Source organism: Equus quagga, chromosome 16, assembly GCF_021613505.1.
Source record: "Equus quagga isolate Etosha38 chromosome 16, UCLA_HA_Equagga_1.0, whole genome shotgun sequence".
Classification (NCBI taxonomy): domain Eukaryota; kingdom Metazoa; phylum Chordata; class Mammalia; order Perissodactyla; family Equidae; genus Equus; species Equus quagga.
The window spans coordinates 59,901,875-59,920,854 of record NC_060282.1 but is presented as its reverse complement, the minus strand read 5'-3'; the positions used below and the strand labels follow the sequence as shown (position 1 = coordinate 59,920,854).

The 18,980-nt window shown below is 38.0% G+C and overlaps 1 protein-coding gene across 6 annotated transcripts in view; it reads right to left on the bottom strand.

The window, feature by feature from the left end:
* The window catches only part of CHD7 (chromodomain helicase DNA binding protein 7), a 182,926-nt gene that overhangs the window by 48,916 nt on the left and 115,030 nt on the right, over positions 1-18,980 (bottom strand). For all 6 annotated transcript variants that reach the window (XM_046641668.1, XM_046641667.1, XM_046641671.1 and 3 more), the window contains 4 exons: positions 15,154-15,291; positions 14,038-14,103; positions 8,162-8,217; positions 1,050-1,164 (listed from right to left, as the gene is read on the bottom strand). In XM_046641668.1, coding sequence (XP_046497624.1) covers positions 1,050-1,164; positions 8,162-8,217; positions 14,038-14,103; positions 15,154-15,291 — 375 coding nt within the window. The remainder of the gene's footprint in view (positions 1-1,049; positions 1,165-8,161; positions 8,218-14,037; positions 14,104-15,153; positions 15,292-18,980) is intronic.

Genomic DNA, 18,980 nt, shown 5'->3' with positions numbered 1-18,980 from the left:
CACTGCAAAGACGCTGACTACTTGGAATAACAGAGGTGTGATACAGACACGTGTCTAGTAAAAACCACCACCTGATCGGCCGTCTAACACAGACTTTACAGTCTGCCTGTTGGGAGCATGGAAATCAGATTCCAGGAGAACACAGACTTGTCACCTGGGATTATAAGGATTTTATGACATAAAAGTACTGGATACTCTTCTGTCTCCACCCTCCGCCTCCAAAAACGGCTGGGGGGTGTGAAGTAGGTTGTTAAACAGGGATTATTTTGCATCAAATTTCACACTTCTTTACAGTTTACATTCTGTGAACTCCTTTATGGAGAGGAAAACTAATAAATTGGCAAGTTTAATCTTTCAACGTGAGGCTGTAAGTAAAACCAAATTGGTGATCGAAAGTCCAGAGACTCCAGTAAGCAGTTTGTGAAAGCATTTTTTTAATGTAATTGGCTATGCTGGAGGGGAAACCGGCACTTAAAAAAATGCAGATTTTCCTTCCTGAGCTAGGTATGGTTACCTTTTCGTCACAATTGATAACCGAGGATAAAGGGGACAGGCAAAGATATCGGTACCAACTTCTACACCACAGCACATCATTTGTGAAAATGAGTTTCACGAACTCTCTGTAATCAGGCATTGACTTGAACAAAAGAAACTTGCCACATATCTTCCCCAATAGAAATAAACTTTTATATCCTAGAACTTACATGTAACTTAATACTTAGAGTTTTTAATGTGCTAAATCTTAACAGAACTTTCGTCTACTTATTTTTTTCACTATCTACTAACTGTACTTTCATGACAAGATTTTAATCATACCACCATATTTCCACATAATATCATAAGGACCAGTGTCTTCTAGACTAAGCAACAGGAAGAATGAGAAATTTCCTGTTTACAAATATTTTTAGCAATAACCAGTAACCAATATGCAAGTAACAGCACCAAATGAGGAAAACTAGTTTTTCTTAATAATTTACTGAACTAAAATTCAAAATTCAGAACATTTTAACAAAGTAAATACTTTAGAAAATTAACCAGGTATTTCATACCTCTGAAAGGAATTTGTTCTGGCCCTGCTTTGCCTTAAATCGTTTAATCTTTTGCTGAATTCTCTTATCTTTTTCCAGATCTTCTACAGACGCCCATTGACAATGAAGATAAGAGCTAAAAGAATAAAATAATATACTTGAAACATGTGGGAAATAATTAATCCTTCATTATATATGTCCTTTATCATTCCAAAAAAATTAACTAAACAAATATTTAACAAAATAACCTGTTTAATTATTCATTAATTAAATGAATTAATTGGCTGCTGAGCAACAAAATTACTAATATTTGAGAATAAGAAAATCAATAATAGTGCCTAAAATTTGCCTGCTGTCCTGAGCCTCCAGCTCTCTTACCCGCTTGCCATTAAAAAAAAGAGAAAGAACTGATAACAAGCTGTTTTCATAAGTGAATGGAGTACACTTCACTATAAAACAATTAGCACAACAGGGTGGTCTTAATTACGAATTTATGTTCTGAGTCTTTTATCATTAATAGAGAAATAAAAGGTTCTTACCAAGTTAAAAGAATTCAAACTTAAAATAGCAAAGGTAAACCTAACTTAATCCTTCTAGAGCAACTGGGGAGAAAAGGACCAGCATCCAGGCTCTGAACAGCCACGCCTCACCCCCCGCTCCTAACCAGTTCCTGCTCTCCCGGCCTGGTGCTTCCAGAAGCTCTGAAATGATGTCCCTTGGTCCCTTGTGAATTCTTCACTCCTTAAAATCTACCTTGTCCTTGCGCTGGGCAAGTCTCCTCCCCTTCGGGCTCACCAGCTGCCTGTTGTGAGCACATGTTGTGTCTTCTCCAACCTTAAACTGAATGCTCTCTACTCTCCCTTTCTCCCTGAGACTCACAGTTATATAGTTAATGTTTTATGGTACCTTTGGCATTCTTTTGTCTGGTATTTCAATGTTTTTTTGTACCATCATCCTCTCCCTGCCCCCAATAGCCTCGAGTAACTCTTACTTCTCTTTCTGGTGATGACATTAAAAAGAAATGAGATGCTTGAATACATAACTCTTTCAAAACCAAAGTACTACTACTCTTAGAAATTGGGCAATGATATGGAAATTTCCAATGATATGGAAAAGGCTCATGATATTAAGCATCATATCACTTATATTTATGTAATGTCTAACATGCATTTTCAAAGGTAGGACTGACTTAGTCCTACAATTAACTGAGGGAGATAAGAACTTTAAATACATGTGCCTTATACAGATATGAATTGATATAAACCCTGTATACACATACATATAGAAAACAGGCAAGATAAAAATGAATCAAAATGTTAATAATGATCATTTCTGGGTGGCAAGATTGCAACTATTGTATTTTCTATTTTCAACTTGTATTTTCCAAGTTTTCAATAAATAATACTCAATACTGTTATAATCAGAAACAAATATTATAAAAATAACCTATTTGAGTCTCCTAATTATTGAATAGAAAAAGGCCCATGTGCAGTAGTACTCTTGTCTTGACTGAGGTGCACACGCCTTTAAAGCACCACTATCGTGGCCGTGAGGTAGACACAGGTGCTTTAGCGAGTGGATCCAGGCTTGTTCTCCCTCATAACCTGGGCTGAAATTTCTGGTGGGTGATTCTGCTTTACTAAATGGAGAAAAACTACTAAATGGAGAAAAACCACTGGCTTTTCCACCAAGATCAGAAACAAGGCAAGGATGCCCACTTTCTCACTATCATTCAATATCATATTCAAGGCATTAGCCAATGCTATCCAACAAGAGAAGGCAACAGGGGGAGTAATAATTGGAAAATAAGAAGTAAAACTATGTCTATTGGCAGATAAGACTGCATAACTGGAAAACCCTAAGGAATCAATCAGACAACTAAATCAAGCAATAAAATAAAATAATTCAGTAATGTAGCAGGATATAAAATTAACATACAGAAGTCAATAGTCTCCACTCAAACAATAACCAGTTAGAAGATATTAGAGAATGCCTCTTTCACAATATCAACAAAGATAAAACACTTAGCAATAAATTTCATAAGAAATGTGTGAAAGTTATATAAGGAAATACTTAAAACCCTCTTAAAAGACACAAAAATCAAATTGAACCAACTGGAAAGACATCCTTGTTTTTGGATGGCATGACAACATAAATCCTAAATCTGTAAATTTAACACAATGTAAATAAAAATATAAACAAGCATTTCTATGGAGCTAGTCAAGTTAACACTGGACTTATAGATAAAAATAAACATGTGGGGCTAGCCCAGTGGCAGAGTGGCTGGGTTTGCGCAATCCACTTCAGCGGGCTAGGGTTCATGTGGTCAGATCCCAGGCACAGACCTATGTACTGCTCGTCAAGCCACACTGTGGTGGTGTCCATATGCAAAGTGGAGGAAGACTGGCACAGATGTTAGCTCAGGGACCATCTTCCTCAAGCAAAAAGAGGAAGATTGGCAACAGGTGTTAGCTCAGGACTGATCTTCCTCACCAAAACAACAACAACAAACATGCAAGAATATCCAGGAAACATTAAAAAGGAAAAGCTCTTAAGGGAACCTACATACATCAGATATACATTAGAAAGCCTCTCTAAGTAAAATAGTATGCTACTGGCTTATGAATAGACAGATCAAAGAATTAGAATAAAGTACAGATACAGATGCAAATAAACATGTAACTGTAGTATATGATAAAAGTTGCATTTCAAAACACTGAGGCAAAGACAGACTTTCTAATAATAATGTTGGAACAACAAAATTTGGAGGAGAATAAAATTAGACCCCTGCTTTACACCATTCACAAGAGTAAACAGCAAGTGGATCAGCCACCTAAACACAGAAAACAAAACCACGAAATCACTAGAGGAAAACATGGCAAATTCCTCTTTCACCTTGGTGTGGGAAAAAGCCTTCGACATGACTCATCTAATCCAACTAGATCCAATAAGAGAAAAGATGAATAAATCTAACTATATAAAACAATTTTTTAAATACCCGATGCAATAAACAACATAAAGTCAAAAGCCACCCAAAACTGGGAAAAGACACTTGCAAAGCACAACACAGATTAAAGACGAATAACCCACGTATATAAAGGACTCTGAAAAACTGAGGGAAGCACAATAGAAGAATGGGCAAAAGACATGAATACCCAATTGACAAAACAGGACATAAAAATGGTCATTAAACTTATGAAAAGATGTTCTACCTCATTCACAGTAAAAGAAAATGCTAATTAAGATTAGACTGAAATATGATTTCTCACACAAAGTAAAATGCCACACTGTACTGGAAAGGTTGTGAGGAAATAGGTGCTCTCATACACGGCTGGAAAGAACACAAACCTCCACAACCCTTATGGAAGGGAATGTGGCAACATGTAACAGAACTACATATATGTTTGCATTTTGATCTCACAATCCCACTTCTAGGAACTCACCCTGAAGCTACGCTTCTAACAATTTGAAAATATATAGGCATGAGAATATTTATTGCAGCATTATCTGTAACTGTAAAATATCAGAAGCCATTTACATGCCCACATACATAGGAAATTGGTTGGATATGCTGTGCAGCCACACAATGGAGCACTGTGCAACTGTAACAAAGGTGAGCAAGATCCTATGAACTTTTTTCAATGAATAAGTTCCAGGATATAGTATGGTGAAAAAAGCAAAGTGGAAACATGCACTAATGGTATGCTATTGTTTTGTAAAAAAGAAGGAGAAATAAGATATATTACATTTTATATATGTAAAATTTATATATGTATAATGTGTCTGTCTGTGTATATGTGCGTTTTCATGGTAAAATTTCAGAAAAGATAAATCTAGGATTAATGAGAAGGTACGTAGGAATGGGGTGGAAAGGAAGGCAGAATGACACTTCTTGTTTGAGTATCCTTTTGCATACAGTTCTGACTTTTAAACCATGTGAATATCCAATGAACTTGAAAAAAAGAAAGTCAACGATGATGAAGAGGAACTAAAACGGAATACAGATACAAAAAGAAACCAATGAACCAAACTGAGTATCAAATAAATAACACAACCATACTGAAAGGGTACGGGGGAAGAGAAGAACCCACCCAATGAAATTTGGAACAAAGTATTTAGCTTCTATACCCTCAGGCTAAAGACAAAAAACTCTAAACAAATACTGACTGAATGAATTCTAGTGAGTAGGCATCTTTTTCACAGGAATATGGTCTGGTAATTCTGAAACCACTTCCTGTATATTCTAGGATTGACAAAGAAACAAATATATTATGGATAATAAGAGCCAGGTTTCTTGTAGTCGAAGAAGGGAGTTATTACTATTGGAAGGGGAAAGGACAGAATGAACCCTGTGGTGTTGAAATAAACTTGGAAGTATCAATACAAAGGCATTGGGTTTTTATTTGGTTGTTTTTAAGATTTTTTATTTTTTTCCTTTTTCTCCCCAAAGCCCCCCAGTACATAGTTGTATATTCTTCATATTGTGGGTCCTTCTAGTTGTGGCATGTGGGACGCTGCCTCAGCGTGGTTTGATGAGCAGTGCCATGTCCGCGCCCAGGATTCGAACCAACGAAACACTGGGCCACCTGCAGCGGAGTGTGCGAACTTAACCACTTGGCCACGGGGCCAGTCCCGGCATTGGGGTTTTTTTTGGTGAGGAAGACTGGCCCTGAGCTAACATCTGTTGCCAATCTTCCTCTTTTTGCTTGAGGAAGAGTGGCCCTGAACGAATATCTGTGCCCATCTTCCTCTACTTTGTGAGTTGCCATCACAGCATGGCTTGATGACTTGATGAGTGGTGTAGGTCTATGGCTGGGATCTGAACTCGAACCCCAGGCTGCTGAAGCAGTGTGTACCAAACTTAACCACTATGCCACAAGGCCAGTCCCTAAAGGCATTGTTTTTCACTGTTGTTGTTAGGTAGGTAGGTAGAAGGGCATGCATATATGTAATACGTGTGTGTAACACGTGTGCATGTATCATATATACACACACGTGTGTGCATGTGTGCCTACATATATGCACAGTGAACATGCCCCTCCTAGCCCTACCCACTGAGATGGCCTAGGAACAATGACTCCCCAGCAGCAATGAGCACACCTGGTACTCAAATCTTGGTTTCTAAATGCTCTTCTCTGGTAAAAACAACCAAAGCTCCTTGGAGAAATAACTGATTCCACCTAAAGCAGGGAAATTACAAGAGGCGTCTGGAACATCCTCTGGTGCCAAAAAGTGAGGAAGAGTTTAAAGAAGGATGGCGACAAGGCAAAAGGAGAGAGGGACCAGCTTGAAGGCCCCCACTGGCCAAATCTGGGAGAATGTGAGCAAAGTAAATAATGATATGATAGTAAAGAATTATAACCCATTGAACAAAATAACACTCCACAAGTCTACACAGCCATAAACAAGCAAATAGGTAAGAAGGTAGAGCTCTTCCTTACAGTAGAAACCCAACTAATACATTTAGAACGAGTGATGGAATTAGCAAATCACCACTTAGCAGCCATCTTCATACTTAATAGTCTCCAAATATCTTTCCACAAGATACTTTTCAATTACAAAAAGAAAAACAGGAATTCTTTGTATTACTTTTGCAATTTTTCTGTAAATCTGAAATTACATCAAAATAAAAGGTTACAAAACCTGTTAATTTTACAGAAATTTTTATTTCCCTTAGATCTTAGATCTCAATAATATCAGACAGGAAAGCTATTTTTAAGACCTATCTCTGTCTTATCTCACTGACTGACGAAGGATGACCGGCGGCTCCTGGCTTGGCCGCGGTACCTGGTCAGGAACACTGTGCCCTCCTCTGGGGGTCGGGTGCAGGCGGACCAGATGTTTCCATGGATCAAGCACCTCAGACCCCACTGCCACATGCTGGATTAGATGGGTGCCTATCTAGTAGTGCCATTTTTTGGCAATCTGTATTTAAACTTTTTTGCTCTAAGTCTGATAAATCTCCCAGAGCACTCTCTCTCCGGCTTACTTAGCTATCTCCTTACTTATCCTTACCACTCTCCTTATACAACGACATGAAATCATGTCACAGGCATCACTCCACATGTCAATTCATCATGCTCTGAGTATAAAATGAAGACGATATCTAATATTTACCAAGCATTTTCATAGCCAGACTCTGTGTTTCATTAAACTCCACAATAACACAAATAAGAAACTGCTTCATCTTTTTACTTGGTAAAAGGTTTTGCTCACAAAACTTCAGAAGTGCATCAATTTATTAACACAGTGTCGACTGCAACAAGGGAGAATGACAGAAACCATGAGGCCTGATGCTTTTCTTTTCTAGGGGAGGGTAAACTTTCTTAGGCAGTTTTGGCAACAACTCCCAAAAGCTTCTCTTTACACCCTAGAATTTACTAATACGGTACTTGAGTTCATTGCCTTAAAAAGTTTAAAGTAAATTTAATTTTTATGCTATCGAGTATTTTTGACCTTGCTCTGTGACTGTTATTTAGGTTAGAAAACAGCCTCTTCTTCAGTAGGATGACTACTGATCCCTAAAACTATGCTGCTTCATCAACGTGTGTGTTTGGTCCTAGGATACTGCCTACATCTGCAATGCAGAACAACAATGCACCATGTTTCTCAATTCTGTTTTTTAAAAGATATGCAATTCAAATTCACTAGACAAAAATTAGAAACAAAAGCAGACAAACAAAATCATAGCTCACTGCATTTCAAAATGTGAGTGATGTCACGATTCCCCAGAGCCTTCAGCTCCTAGTGGAGTTCTCCACTCAAGCGCCCGGCATCCCTCACATGGATGAGGGGAGGAAGAGCGGCCCACAGAGTAAAATTCACTCTCAGAGGGGAGGCAAAGGCAAATTTACACACTTCTCTATTATTGTGTGAGTTTTTATCCCTTCTAAAAAGAAGTTTTTGGTTATACGTGAAAGTCAACTTTTACACCAATTACACATTTTCCAGAAAAACTGAATTCATAAAACATTGAAGCTACAAAAGTTAGTAGGCCTCCAAAGCACTAAATAAACCAGACCAAAATTTCCCAATACCCAATTATTTTTTTATGTTCCCAATTATTTTGTAAATCATTGTTTAGTACTTTAAAAACATAATCCCTGATTTTAAAAAGATCGCAATCTACTTACAAGTTTTTGTATTTCACATAGAATTCCTCAACTTCTACCTCCTCTCCAGATTCCTTCTGCAACAAAAGAAAATTTCAGGCACATACTTAAAACCATTTATGAGAATATTCCAAAAGTAATGATTTACTCCCATATGAACACAAAATAGGGATGACAAAAGCAGCACAGGACGTTCTTGTAAAGATGACCACGGTGGGAGCTGGTAGGCGGCCAGTGAGATGAAGACTACATCCTTAGGCCCATGCATGCTACTCAACGTGCTACAGCTTCTAAGACATGAATCATTTTAACTCCTCCCTAACCACATGCAGCTTCATTCACAACAACCTGACCCCAAATTTGGCTTTCTGCCAAACCCACAGTGTTAAGTAGACGCCAAGTGTACCATTTTCTCAGGCAGCAGCCAATTAGCAACTGCTCTCCTGAATGCCATATGTATTATTTTTGGCTGCCTCATGGCAACTTTACATTGTGGGTTTTGTAATGTTTTAAAATATTTAAAAGACATTTATTCCTCCATATAGTTAATAACTCTAAACAAGAAACCATATAAAACTAAACCTTGTTCTTACGCTGTAATTTCAGTGCATCACTATTCACAGTTTTATTTTTACTCAATGGTACAATTAAAATCTCTCAGACAAGATGTCTCACATGCATAGCAGCCAAATAAAATTCACACTCCAAATACTACATTAGGTGAGGTTAAAATTGTGATACACGTCAGCCAAATCAAGAGTTCAGTGGTGAGAGTCTCTATAGCACTTCCCTTGGTCCTACCGACTGCAGTGTATGCAGAAGACACTGCTCGTATGATGTTAAGCATCTCTTTCAATATTTTTTTTCCTTTTTGGTTTTAGGCTGTTAAACAAGTTGTAATATGTAATTTTCTTCTGAAACATTTGATCAGATAAATCAGGGATGTAAAACATAAACACCACTTACAGATGTTTAGGGATTGCTTTTACGCTCCTACAAGAGCACCCAAGCCTGCCTGGAGGGTCATATTTGGCTGCTAAGCCGCCTCAGAGATGCTGCAAAGAACATGAAGGCAAGTGGGAACACGGCAGAGGAGAGACAAAGGAGCAAAGACTTCCAATGCATGGCTGATTGGCACAGGCTCTGCTCAAGGAAACACCACTTTCCCTCAATCCTTAATCTTCAAACTACTGTCAAAGATTGTGAACTTAAACTTTTCTTCAAAACTCTCACATGTATCAGTAAACCTAAATTTTAAACAGTTTTTCCACCTGCCTAGAGATCACCAATAAGAATGCAGCACACTCAGGAGTGTGGTCAAAACCCATTAATATCTGGTTCTGCCCTAATGGATCTATGAACGGTCATAAGCAAAAAGCAGCTTCTTAAACCAATGTATTCAGAACACCATCCATGTCCCAGATTTTCAGCTGTCCAAAATGGAAAGAAATGTTTGCTGGATGCCTTTAAGAGCCAGTAACATAAACCTGGAATTAATTTAGAAATAAATTCTAGTCAATTCAGGAGACAATCCCCAGGACCCAACTTACTTTTTTCTAACCCCAATATTACCCCAATCTACTCCCACATTTCAACAGTTATTCCAAGATACATTATCTTTGTATAGAACTGGAGGTTCCAGTAGAAAGGCAAAGACAAGACAGTACATGACCAGTGAAAATGGAAAACCAGGATGAGCCTAGATCTTTTGATGCTTCCCACAGCACATCATGAAACTCAAACCTACAATGGAATTCAGACGTCTGATCTACTGTTGTTACTCCTTCACTGCTAAGTATATTTCTTACAGTTATGAAAGAGTTTTTCAAAATTATATTATCTTTGAGGTGGCAAAAAGATAAGCTTTATCATTTCTATGCTTTATTATTCCCTGATTTCCTTTTTCCCCAATTTGTCCTCCTGTACTGTCCTTTCCATTTCATTCTAAGTGGTCTCACCATCACACAATTTCTAAGTGGGCACCAAAGCACACAGGATCAACTCTTGAATAATAGAGACAGTTTTCATTCTGTCTCAGTTCTGTTCCTAGAAAGCTCTGACTCTTACAGCCATCGACTGTCTGTCCCTGACTCTCATGAATACCCCTTTTCTTGTCATGATCAGCTATTCCTCCGGGAGCCTGCTGTGGAGATGCCTAACAGGGGGGCCTAGAGCTGTCTGGGAGGAAGCCATTAGGTTCCAGGACCTCATTTAGCAGCACCTGGAGCTGCTGAAGAATTGGCCCAGGCCCTTTTTGGATGTCCCAAACTATAAGCCTGTCCTTTGTTTAACTGACTACACATATCAGATCACCTTCTTGCCCCCAGAATTTTAAGTAGAGTTGTTTTGCACCCTTCCATTTCACATAAATATGATCATGCTGACCTCTTCTGCTTTACTAATAGCAAAATAATTAACAAAAGTGTGTGAATTCAAAAGCCCTCAGGAGCATCAATTTAATTATCCACTAAATGGCAGTCAGTTTGACCAGCCTCTGGTGATAGTTGAAAACAGTACCAACCCTTACACCCTATGCCCCAGTTTTCAGAATCCATTCTATAATAGGCATATATAATGAATAACTGAGTCAAGACACATTACTTCTACCTATGCAAAAAATCTACTCAAATTTATTTCTGGGATAGCTATCATTAAATTTGATAGCCCTCTAAAGTAATTTTATGTGTTCAACAGAATAATTTTAGAAACGTGTATATTTGTTCATTAGACTCCAAAACCAGTCTATCAAAACCCTTATTATTCATACAATATTTAAAGTTTCAAACACATTAAGCCATACTTGTCCAACTGTTCATATGAACCAGAAACCTTTATCAGTCTATAAATAGACTCCTCCAGTCACCTAGATTTGCCATCCAGCAAACGACAATCCTGTAGCCTGAAAGAATGATCTTTCCCAAGCATTCTATTACTAAATTAAGCAGTCACACTGGAGAAACAAAGCTAAATTACAGTGTAAAAAAATGGAAAATTCTGTTAATGCACAAGAAAACAAGAAAGCACCTCAATAAAGATATCAATAAGGCAAAGGTATGAATCCCTTCCTGTTCTGGCCCAACCTACTGTACACTGTACAAGAGATACCAAATCACAGTTCACTTAGGGAGAAAAGAAGGACAATAACAAACGAGATGAAAAGTTTTGCCTTCCTTACATTGTATTTTTTTTTGTTACTGGGTTCAGCTAAAGAGGATTAAAACAAACACTGGAATTTTAAATGAGCTCTTAAAAAGGAAATTTACATGTAGTTAACTTAAAGAAAAATAAAGAATTCCAGGGAATATAGTCAGAATTCTCTTTTAAAACTATTTTGACCAATACAAAAAGGATTTGAATTGTTCCCCAAAAACAGACAGCTCAGAGCCGAAAGATGACATGATGCCTAAATGTGGACAATGAAAGAATGAACCTTTACACAATTCAAAAATCCATTCTTAAATCTACCTCAAAAGTCAAACACCAGTATCAACCATGTCCCTGCCACTGGGTCTCATGCATGTCATTCTGGGTTTAGAACAACATAAATGCCTGAGCCCTCCCTATTTAACATGAGATGCTGAATTGGGGAGGCTCTGCCAGGAGTTCTGTGAGTTTGCACGACCCCATCAAAACAGATTTCCTTCTTGGCTACAGTGACGAGGACAACTGACTTTGCACACCATTAACTGAGTCCCCACTATGTGTCAGCACCGTGCAGGGGAGGCTCGGAGAGCTCACAGCCAGTCTCTATGGTGTGGCCAGCGGGAGATAAGGGCACCTCTCACAGCCACTTCTTCAATTATTCATGGTAATAGGAAACAGACCAGCAGGCATAGCTAGAATCCACAGTAAAAGCTCAAATTTCCTTTTGTTTCTGTTTGTCACACTTTCCTCCAATGTTATTAAAGGTGATAACTAACGTAACTATTTCAAGAACATCAGCAGCTTAAAAAGTTAATACCTGCTAATGCCGACAACCTCCTGATGGTTTTTCATTGCCCTTTATCAAACACAGTGACCTGCAAGCAATTCAATGAGCTCCACCTCTCTTCCTTACTTTAAATCATACCTCAAGGCCTATCTCCTCTTACAGAGAAATTTTTCCATTAATTTTCTCTATCCTAAAATTCACCAATTCAACAAATACTCCATCCTCATGTACAATTATAGTGATTTTTAATCTCCTATAAGATAAACCTGGTCGTCTGTAAATGGTAGTATACCTATTTCCTAGATCATGGGTACCTATCTTTAAAGGGTAGTAAAGGGAAAAAAAACCCAGCCCTAAAGTGGGCAAAGAGAAGGAAAAAGCAACGTCCTAATAATACACAGTCTAAGTAGCTCTGAATAATAGAACTAATTATAATTTGCAACCCCAAACCTGCTGAGTATGCCTGCTGAAGCACTATCAATTGAATGAACATTAATATATCCCCTCCAAACCACATGCTATTTACTCAAACAAGTCACTTCAATTCAGTGAAGGGGATTACTCTTTAAAGCATGTCAAGTATCTAAATTTTACCATATATCTACAATTTACAAATTAACAGTTCTAGAGTCATTAGTAGGACAAAAATGCAACCTTTCTAATGAGTTAAATAGTGCTCATTTCTGCTTGAACAGGTGGGAAATTTGATTGAGATTTTATCATTTAATTCATCAGAGAGGGAATCCTCAAAGAGTCACCAGACAGCTACTCCATACATCCCCCACGCCCTACACTCAATTTGAAAATATCTTGACATCTTGTTCTTGATTATTTTCATATGAACTAGAGTTGTACATCCTGATAAAAATCCACACTTTGAATAACACAATAGAAAAGTAAACAGTATTGCAACAAAGGTAAAGAGAAGTTTACTGCTGGTGCAATACCATTTCCAAGGATCTCTAGATAGCAGTATTTGAATAGTAAAGGTTTCCTATTTGATAAGCCTGGGATCTCACTTTAAGTCCCATAATTCCTCCATTCCTCATCTCTCTCACTGGGAAGTTACACTTGGTATATAATTCACTATTAAAAAAAATAAAAGCTTATTTTACATGTCAAAACAATGAGGTTGTATCTCCACCCACCTTGAAAGCAAGTAAAAAGAAAGAACCGTGCCTTTGAGAATGATTCAAGCTGGAAGACAGACACCTACATCTAAAGAAGACCACTTTCTAGAGACACTGAAAATTGCACGCTAGAATATGTAAACACACCTGGAATCTCAAATTGAGCAAGAAGGGAAATGGTTGGGATGAAAAAGGGGATCTCCATCAGTAAAAGAAAATACAGTGTCACTGGAATTCTTTGTCACAAAGTATATGTGTTCCTCAATGACACGGTCATCGGGCTGCTGACAGGTACATAGAACTCACTTTTGCAGATCAACATGAATTCTGAAAAACTTTGAAAAATAAGTCATATCATCTTAAAAAATTACACTGAAAATACCTCTGTATTTCACCTCTGCACTGACAAAAAAGATATTAACGAATATTTCAATTGTATATGAAAAAATGTTACGAAAAGTATGAGAAAACACCTACTAGCTAAACCTTCCATGGGTGAGGGGGCCTTCCTAAGAGAGACGAGAGCTAAATGTTCACGATTTTTATGAAAAAGGCAGCCTATAACTCTAAAAGTTCCACACATTTCTTCGGAGACTTTTGAGTTTCTTGCCTACTTTAAATAGTGTAATAAAGTATTGATATTTGATATATTTTAGTTTCATTTGGGGCTGGCTATCCCAAAGATTTATATTAGGCTAATAAATCAGACAGGATTAGAAATCTCACCAGAAGTTTTACTTTACAACAGTGAAATTTCTAAAGGAAATTATAGAAAAAAAAATAATGTAAGACTCATACATACACCATAGGTTTCGATCTCTCCAAATGGTGCTTACCTGTTTTTTCACTGAACGACTACTCATGATTTTTTCTACTACTGGACCTTCTGCATCAACAGATTCCTAAAAAATAAAGTAGAGCAAATCAACCCAAAAGGAAAACATTTCATTCTGAGCCATAAAAGCAAGAAATTATTCCCTTTTGCATTTACATCCATACCCTTTAGATTCATACCCTTTAAGTCACTGGGTACAAAGTCACCAGTAGGAAATACCACTGAAAACAGCAAAAATCTCACTCCACAGAAAGGCAAAAGGAAGATCTGTGTTTATCACTTCATGATTATGTGGTTTAATTATGTGGACTAGCATGGGTCCCTAAAGCTAGAGAGCATTCAGAAACTCCAGCTGCCAAGAGAAAATAATCTCTGCATGATGCAGTCAAAAATACCACGCTCCCTCATCTACACCCATGGGGTAAATACACTCATCATCCTGTTACTGTAGGCAGCTTTCATCTACGGAGGTCACATAAAACACTTTATCACAACTTAACATAGCACAAATTACCAAATAAAATACAAAACTGCATTTAATATACTTTTCAAGGGGTTACCAGTTTGTTAACTAAAGTACAGTAATGCTAAGAAAAGGGCATTTAAAAAAAAAAGACCTTTACAATAATCAATCCTACATTACTACCATATTTTATACAAACTATTTTATCCATCATTTACATTGCACCGAGAATAAAGTGTGCCCTGCCGGGTACTACAAGGCAGTAATTTCATAAAGGGGTTCTTACGGTGCCTAACAGCAGGAGACATGCTTGAGTGGTTTATTAAAGTCCCGGAAGCTACAGCACTGAATTCTCTAAGGTGAATTCAGCCTCCTTGCATCCTAGCTCTCACTCTTCCTCAACATAGACCATTAATTCTCCAAAATTGTGTCAAATTACATAGCACAGGCGCATATAAAAATAAACTGCACTGAACAGGGCTTTTTAAAAGATACTGCTAAACAACTAATTTCCTATAGCACGTTAGCCAACGCTAGATGAATGTTCCTGGCTCAAAGTCCAGCGCTTGAACTGAACTTTTCAGATTCCGGCTATAAAATTTCCAGTCCCTCTGTCAAAATGCATGCGAGAACCACACACATCTGGCTGCTCACCTGCTGCTCTGACTGCGAGGTGTTGGAGGGGGAGTCTCCCCCAGCAGCGTCCGCATCATCCGCCTCCTCATCAGAAATCTTGAACTCCAAGTCTTCAGTGTATCGCTTTCTCTTCACCTGCCTGCTGGAACGTCTCTTCTGAAACAAAAACCGAACAAAGTGAGTTTCGAAAGCAATTGCTGATGCTCTTTATAACTTCTCAGAATGGTAAGGTATATATCTTTTTAAATTATCTTAAAGAAAAGCTGATAGCTTTAACCCTGTAAATCACACAAGAGATCATAGTGGTAACAAATATAATGGAAATGGGGGGAAATCCGAAGTCAGACGTTTGGGACGGCTGTGGCTCTGCCACTCCCAGCTATGTGACCTTCAACTGGGAAATGGAAATAACAACAAGTTTTATTCTTCACCCGGCCAGTGCGTCACTCAAAAGTGAAGGCAATATTAAAGCTGGGTGATGGGTATATAGGGGTTCATTATACTATTCCCTCTACTTGTGCATGTTTTAAAATTTTTCCCATAATAAACAGTCCAAAAGAGAGAATGCATTAGAAGATAATCTGTAAATCATAAAGTTCTATATAACATCTATATAAATACTGGTATAATATTATCTAAGGTATCAATAATATTTCAGAGGGCCATTTAATTAGGTTTGCATTTTAATCTTGGCCCTAAAATAAACAGTCTGAACATTTTTTAAGAAAGATTGAATGGCTGAATTTATAATAAATGGCAAAGAAAAGTAATTTTACTTTTTTAATTTAATTTTTACCATGCTGACTAAAATGTAAAAGCCTGACAGTAACTAGTATTAGGATTATTGGCAAAATGGGTCCTCTCCCACCCCAGTGGTCAAAACAGAATTCAATACACCTTTGCAGGACAATATGGTCATATCTATCAAAATTTAAAACATGCCCACCCTTTGACCCAGCAATTATACTTCTAGTACATGGTGCATCTTGGGAATTATCTGCAAGATAAATTGTGAAATAAAAAGAAAAGCGAGTCACATAACAATAAGTAGCTTATAATTCTATTTAAGATAACAAAAAACCTTGTGGATATGTTTGTATGTGTGGATCACCAACATATGAACTCAAGAGAAAGACACTGTACGCCTTGTTTACTTCTCTATGACTCAATGAATATTTGCTAAAAAAATGAATGTATGTTTTCAATAACAGAAAAAAATCTGAAAAAACACAAAGCACATTGATAGCTATTAACTCTGGGGACTGAAGTGAACAGAGCAGAAGGAGACATTTTGCACCTTTTGTTCAAAATTAATAAAGAATTGGTTTTGTCAGTTAATTAAAAACGGAAAAATAATCTTTCATTAATATGTGTATATGATAAAACTAGGGTAACTCTATAATGACACACGTAAGTTTTAAATCACTGATAAATGCAAGGTTACAACCTACAGATGACTTCACAAAGCACATAGGAGAAATAAAAGGATGCCAACAAAAGCAACACTTTCATGAACTTTTTTCTAAGAATTATGAAATAAAACTTTTAAAAGAGCCTCGTGAATTTTAAAGTTGGGACAGGAAGGCAGAGAGAGGCAGATTACCCACCACGTGGCCCTAAGGAGTGACAGGCACGGCACCTACATGGCTCAAGTCAGGACAATAAACCCCAGCACGTTGTCTCAAAGAGTGGGACTGACTGATTTTTATTTTATTAAGTTTGCTCTCTCTGTTCTCAAAAGCGGATTTGAGGGGCTGGCCCGGTGGTGCAGCGGTTAAGTTCGCACATTCCACTTCGGCGGCCTGGGGTTCACCGGTTCAGATCCCGGGTGCGGACATGGCACCGCTTGGCAAGCCATGCTGTGGTAGGCATCCTACATATAAAGTAGAGGAAGATGAGCACGATGTTAGCTCAGGGCCAGTCTTCCTCAGCAAAAAGAGGAGGATTGGCAGATGTTAGCTCAGGGCTAAATCTTCCTCAAAAAGAAAAAAAGCAGATTTGAGGCAGCTCACAATACCAACTCGGTATAATATGACCATCAAGTGGGTTGTTCAAGACTGTGAGCTCTTAGCCCTACACAGTCATGGCTGCAGAGGCACACAGCACCTTTCAGACATGAGGTACTCAGGCTAACATCTTATTAACAGACGTTCTAGTGGCTTAGACCAGAGGGAGTAGCAATATGGGCCAGAGGTCCCTCCTCTGACCATTCTCTCTTTCTCTCTCTCTTTTTTTTTTTTTAAGATTGGCACCTAAGCTAACAACTGTTACCAATCTTTTTTTTTTTTTTCTGCTTTATCTCCCCAAATCCCCCCGGTACACAGTTGTATATCTTAGCTGCAGGTCCTACTAGTTGTGGCATATGGGTCGCCACCTCAACGTGGCTTGATGAGTGGTGCCACGTCTGTGCCCAGAATCCGAACCGGTGAAACCCTGGGCCACCACAGCGGAGCACGCAAAGGTAACCACTTGGCCACGGGGCTGGCGCCCCTCCTCTCCTCTTCAGCCTTGCCCAGAATAACCAAGTCCAGGTCAAGGTGGTACAGAAAGCAGCAGGGGTTCTGCCATCTTCAACCCTTCCTCACATCACTGGAGGTAGTTTGACCTTGTGAGCCCTGGAGCTGACTTGCTTGTGTTTCAGTTAGACTATTACTATGTGACCTCGGCCAAGTTGTTCTGTGGACTTCAGTTTCCTGTTCTGTAGAATGGGATTAATGATAGTAACTGCATGATAAATATACTGTGAAGATCATATAAGGGAATTCATTTAAAGCATTCAGAAGAGTGCATGGTACGTATTAATGCCAAATGCAGTCAGTAGGATTAAAACCATCATTACTTAGCTCCACCTTTCCAAAGAAAAATCAGAAAGCAATAAGGCTGCAAGGCCTGACTACTGTGTACAGTTTCCGTTCTCTCTTCCCAAAGCTGATCTAGACAGCTCTTCCTCTTGTGCCCACTTTACCATCCCTCATTCTTGAATGTCAATTTCTTTAAGACATAAAAGGCTATCATCGGGAACAATATTTTAATTTTGTGAAATTTAGCATATCTGTATTTCATTTGATGTATTGATTTAACTAAAGTGAAATGGATTAATCTATATTTGCATCTTTATGTCACTACTGTAAGGAGGAAAGTGCCACTAATGATACAATCTGTGATGTTTTATCAGGCTCCCATGGTTGAGGCCACACTGTCACAGTATTTTTCCAGCATAGGTAACTAAACACCCTTGGACAGAGTTTAAGACAAATCCACTTTACACTAAACCCCACTCTGATGTTAAAGAAATGTTCCAGTACAATAAATCAGGGGGCTTTTCTTTTTTTAAATAGAAATTTATGCACTGGTGGATATAACATATAACACAAATTTCTCCTCATATCAATTTGTGTTATGAATCTGTGCAACAGTGATGGAGTGAGTTAGTAGTGGATACGAGGTCACTTCTTAAGAGTAAAAAACCCCAAAATAAAATTAAAACTCAACTTTCTGAAATTTTTAAATGTTATACGGCTTCTCTACCTTCTAAGTAAGAAGTGATCTTAATTTCACTTATTTTGGGCATCAAGGTTCCTTTTAGAGTAAGTCAGATGCAGAAAGCCAAATACCGTATGATTTCACTCATATGTGGAAGATTAAAAACAAAACAACAAGAACAACAAACACACACATAGATATAGAGAACAGATCGGCAGTTACCAGAGAAGGGGGCTTGGGGGAGGGTGAAAGGGGTAAAAGGGCACGTGTAAAAGAAAACAAAGGTTCCTTTTATAATTTCACAATATAAAATACAATTACTACATAATATACTTCTATTACGGCTTACCATACTAAACTTC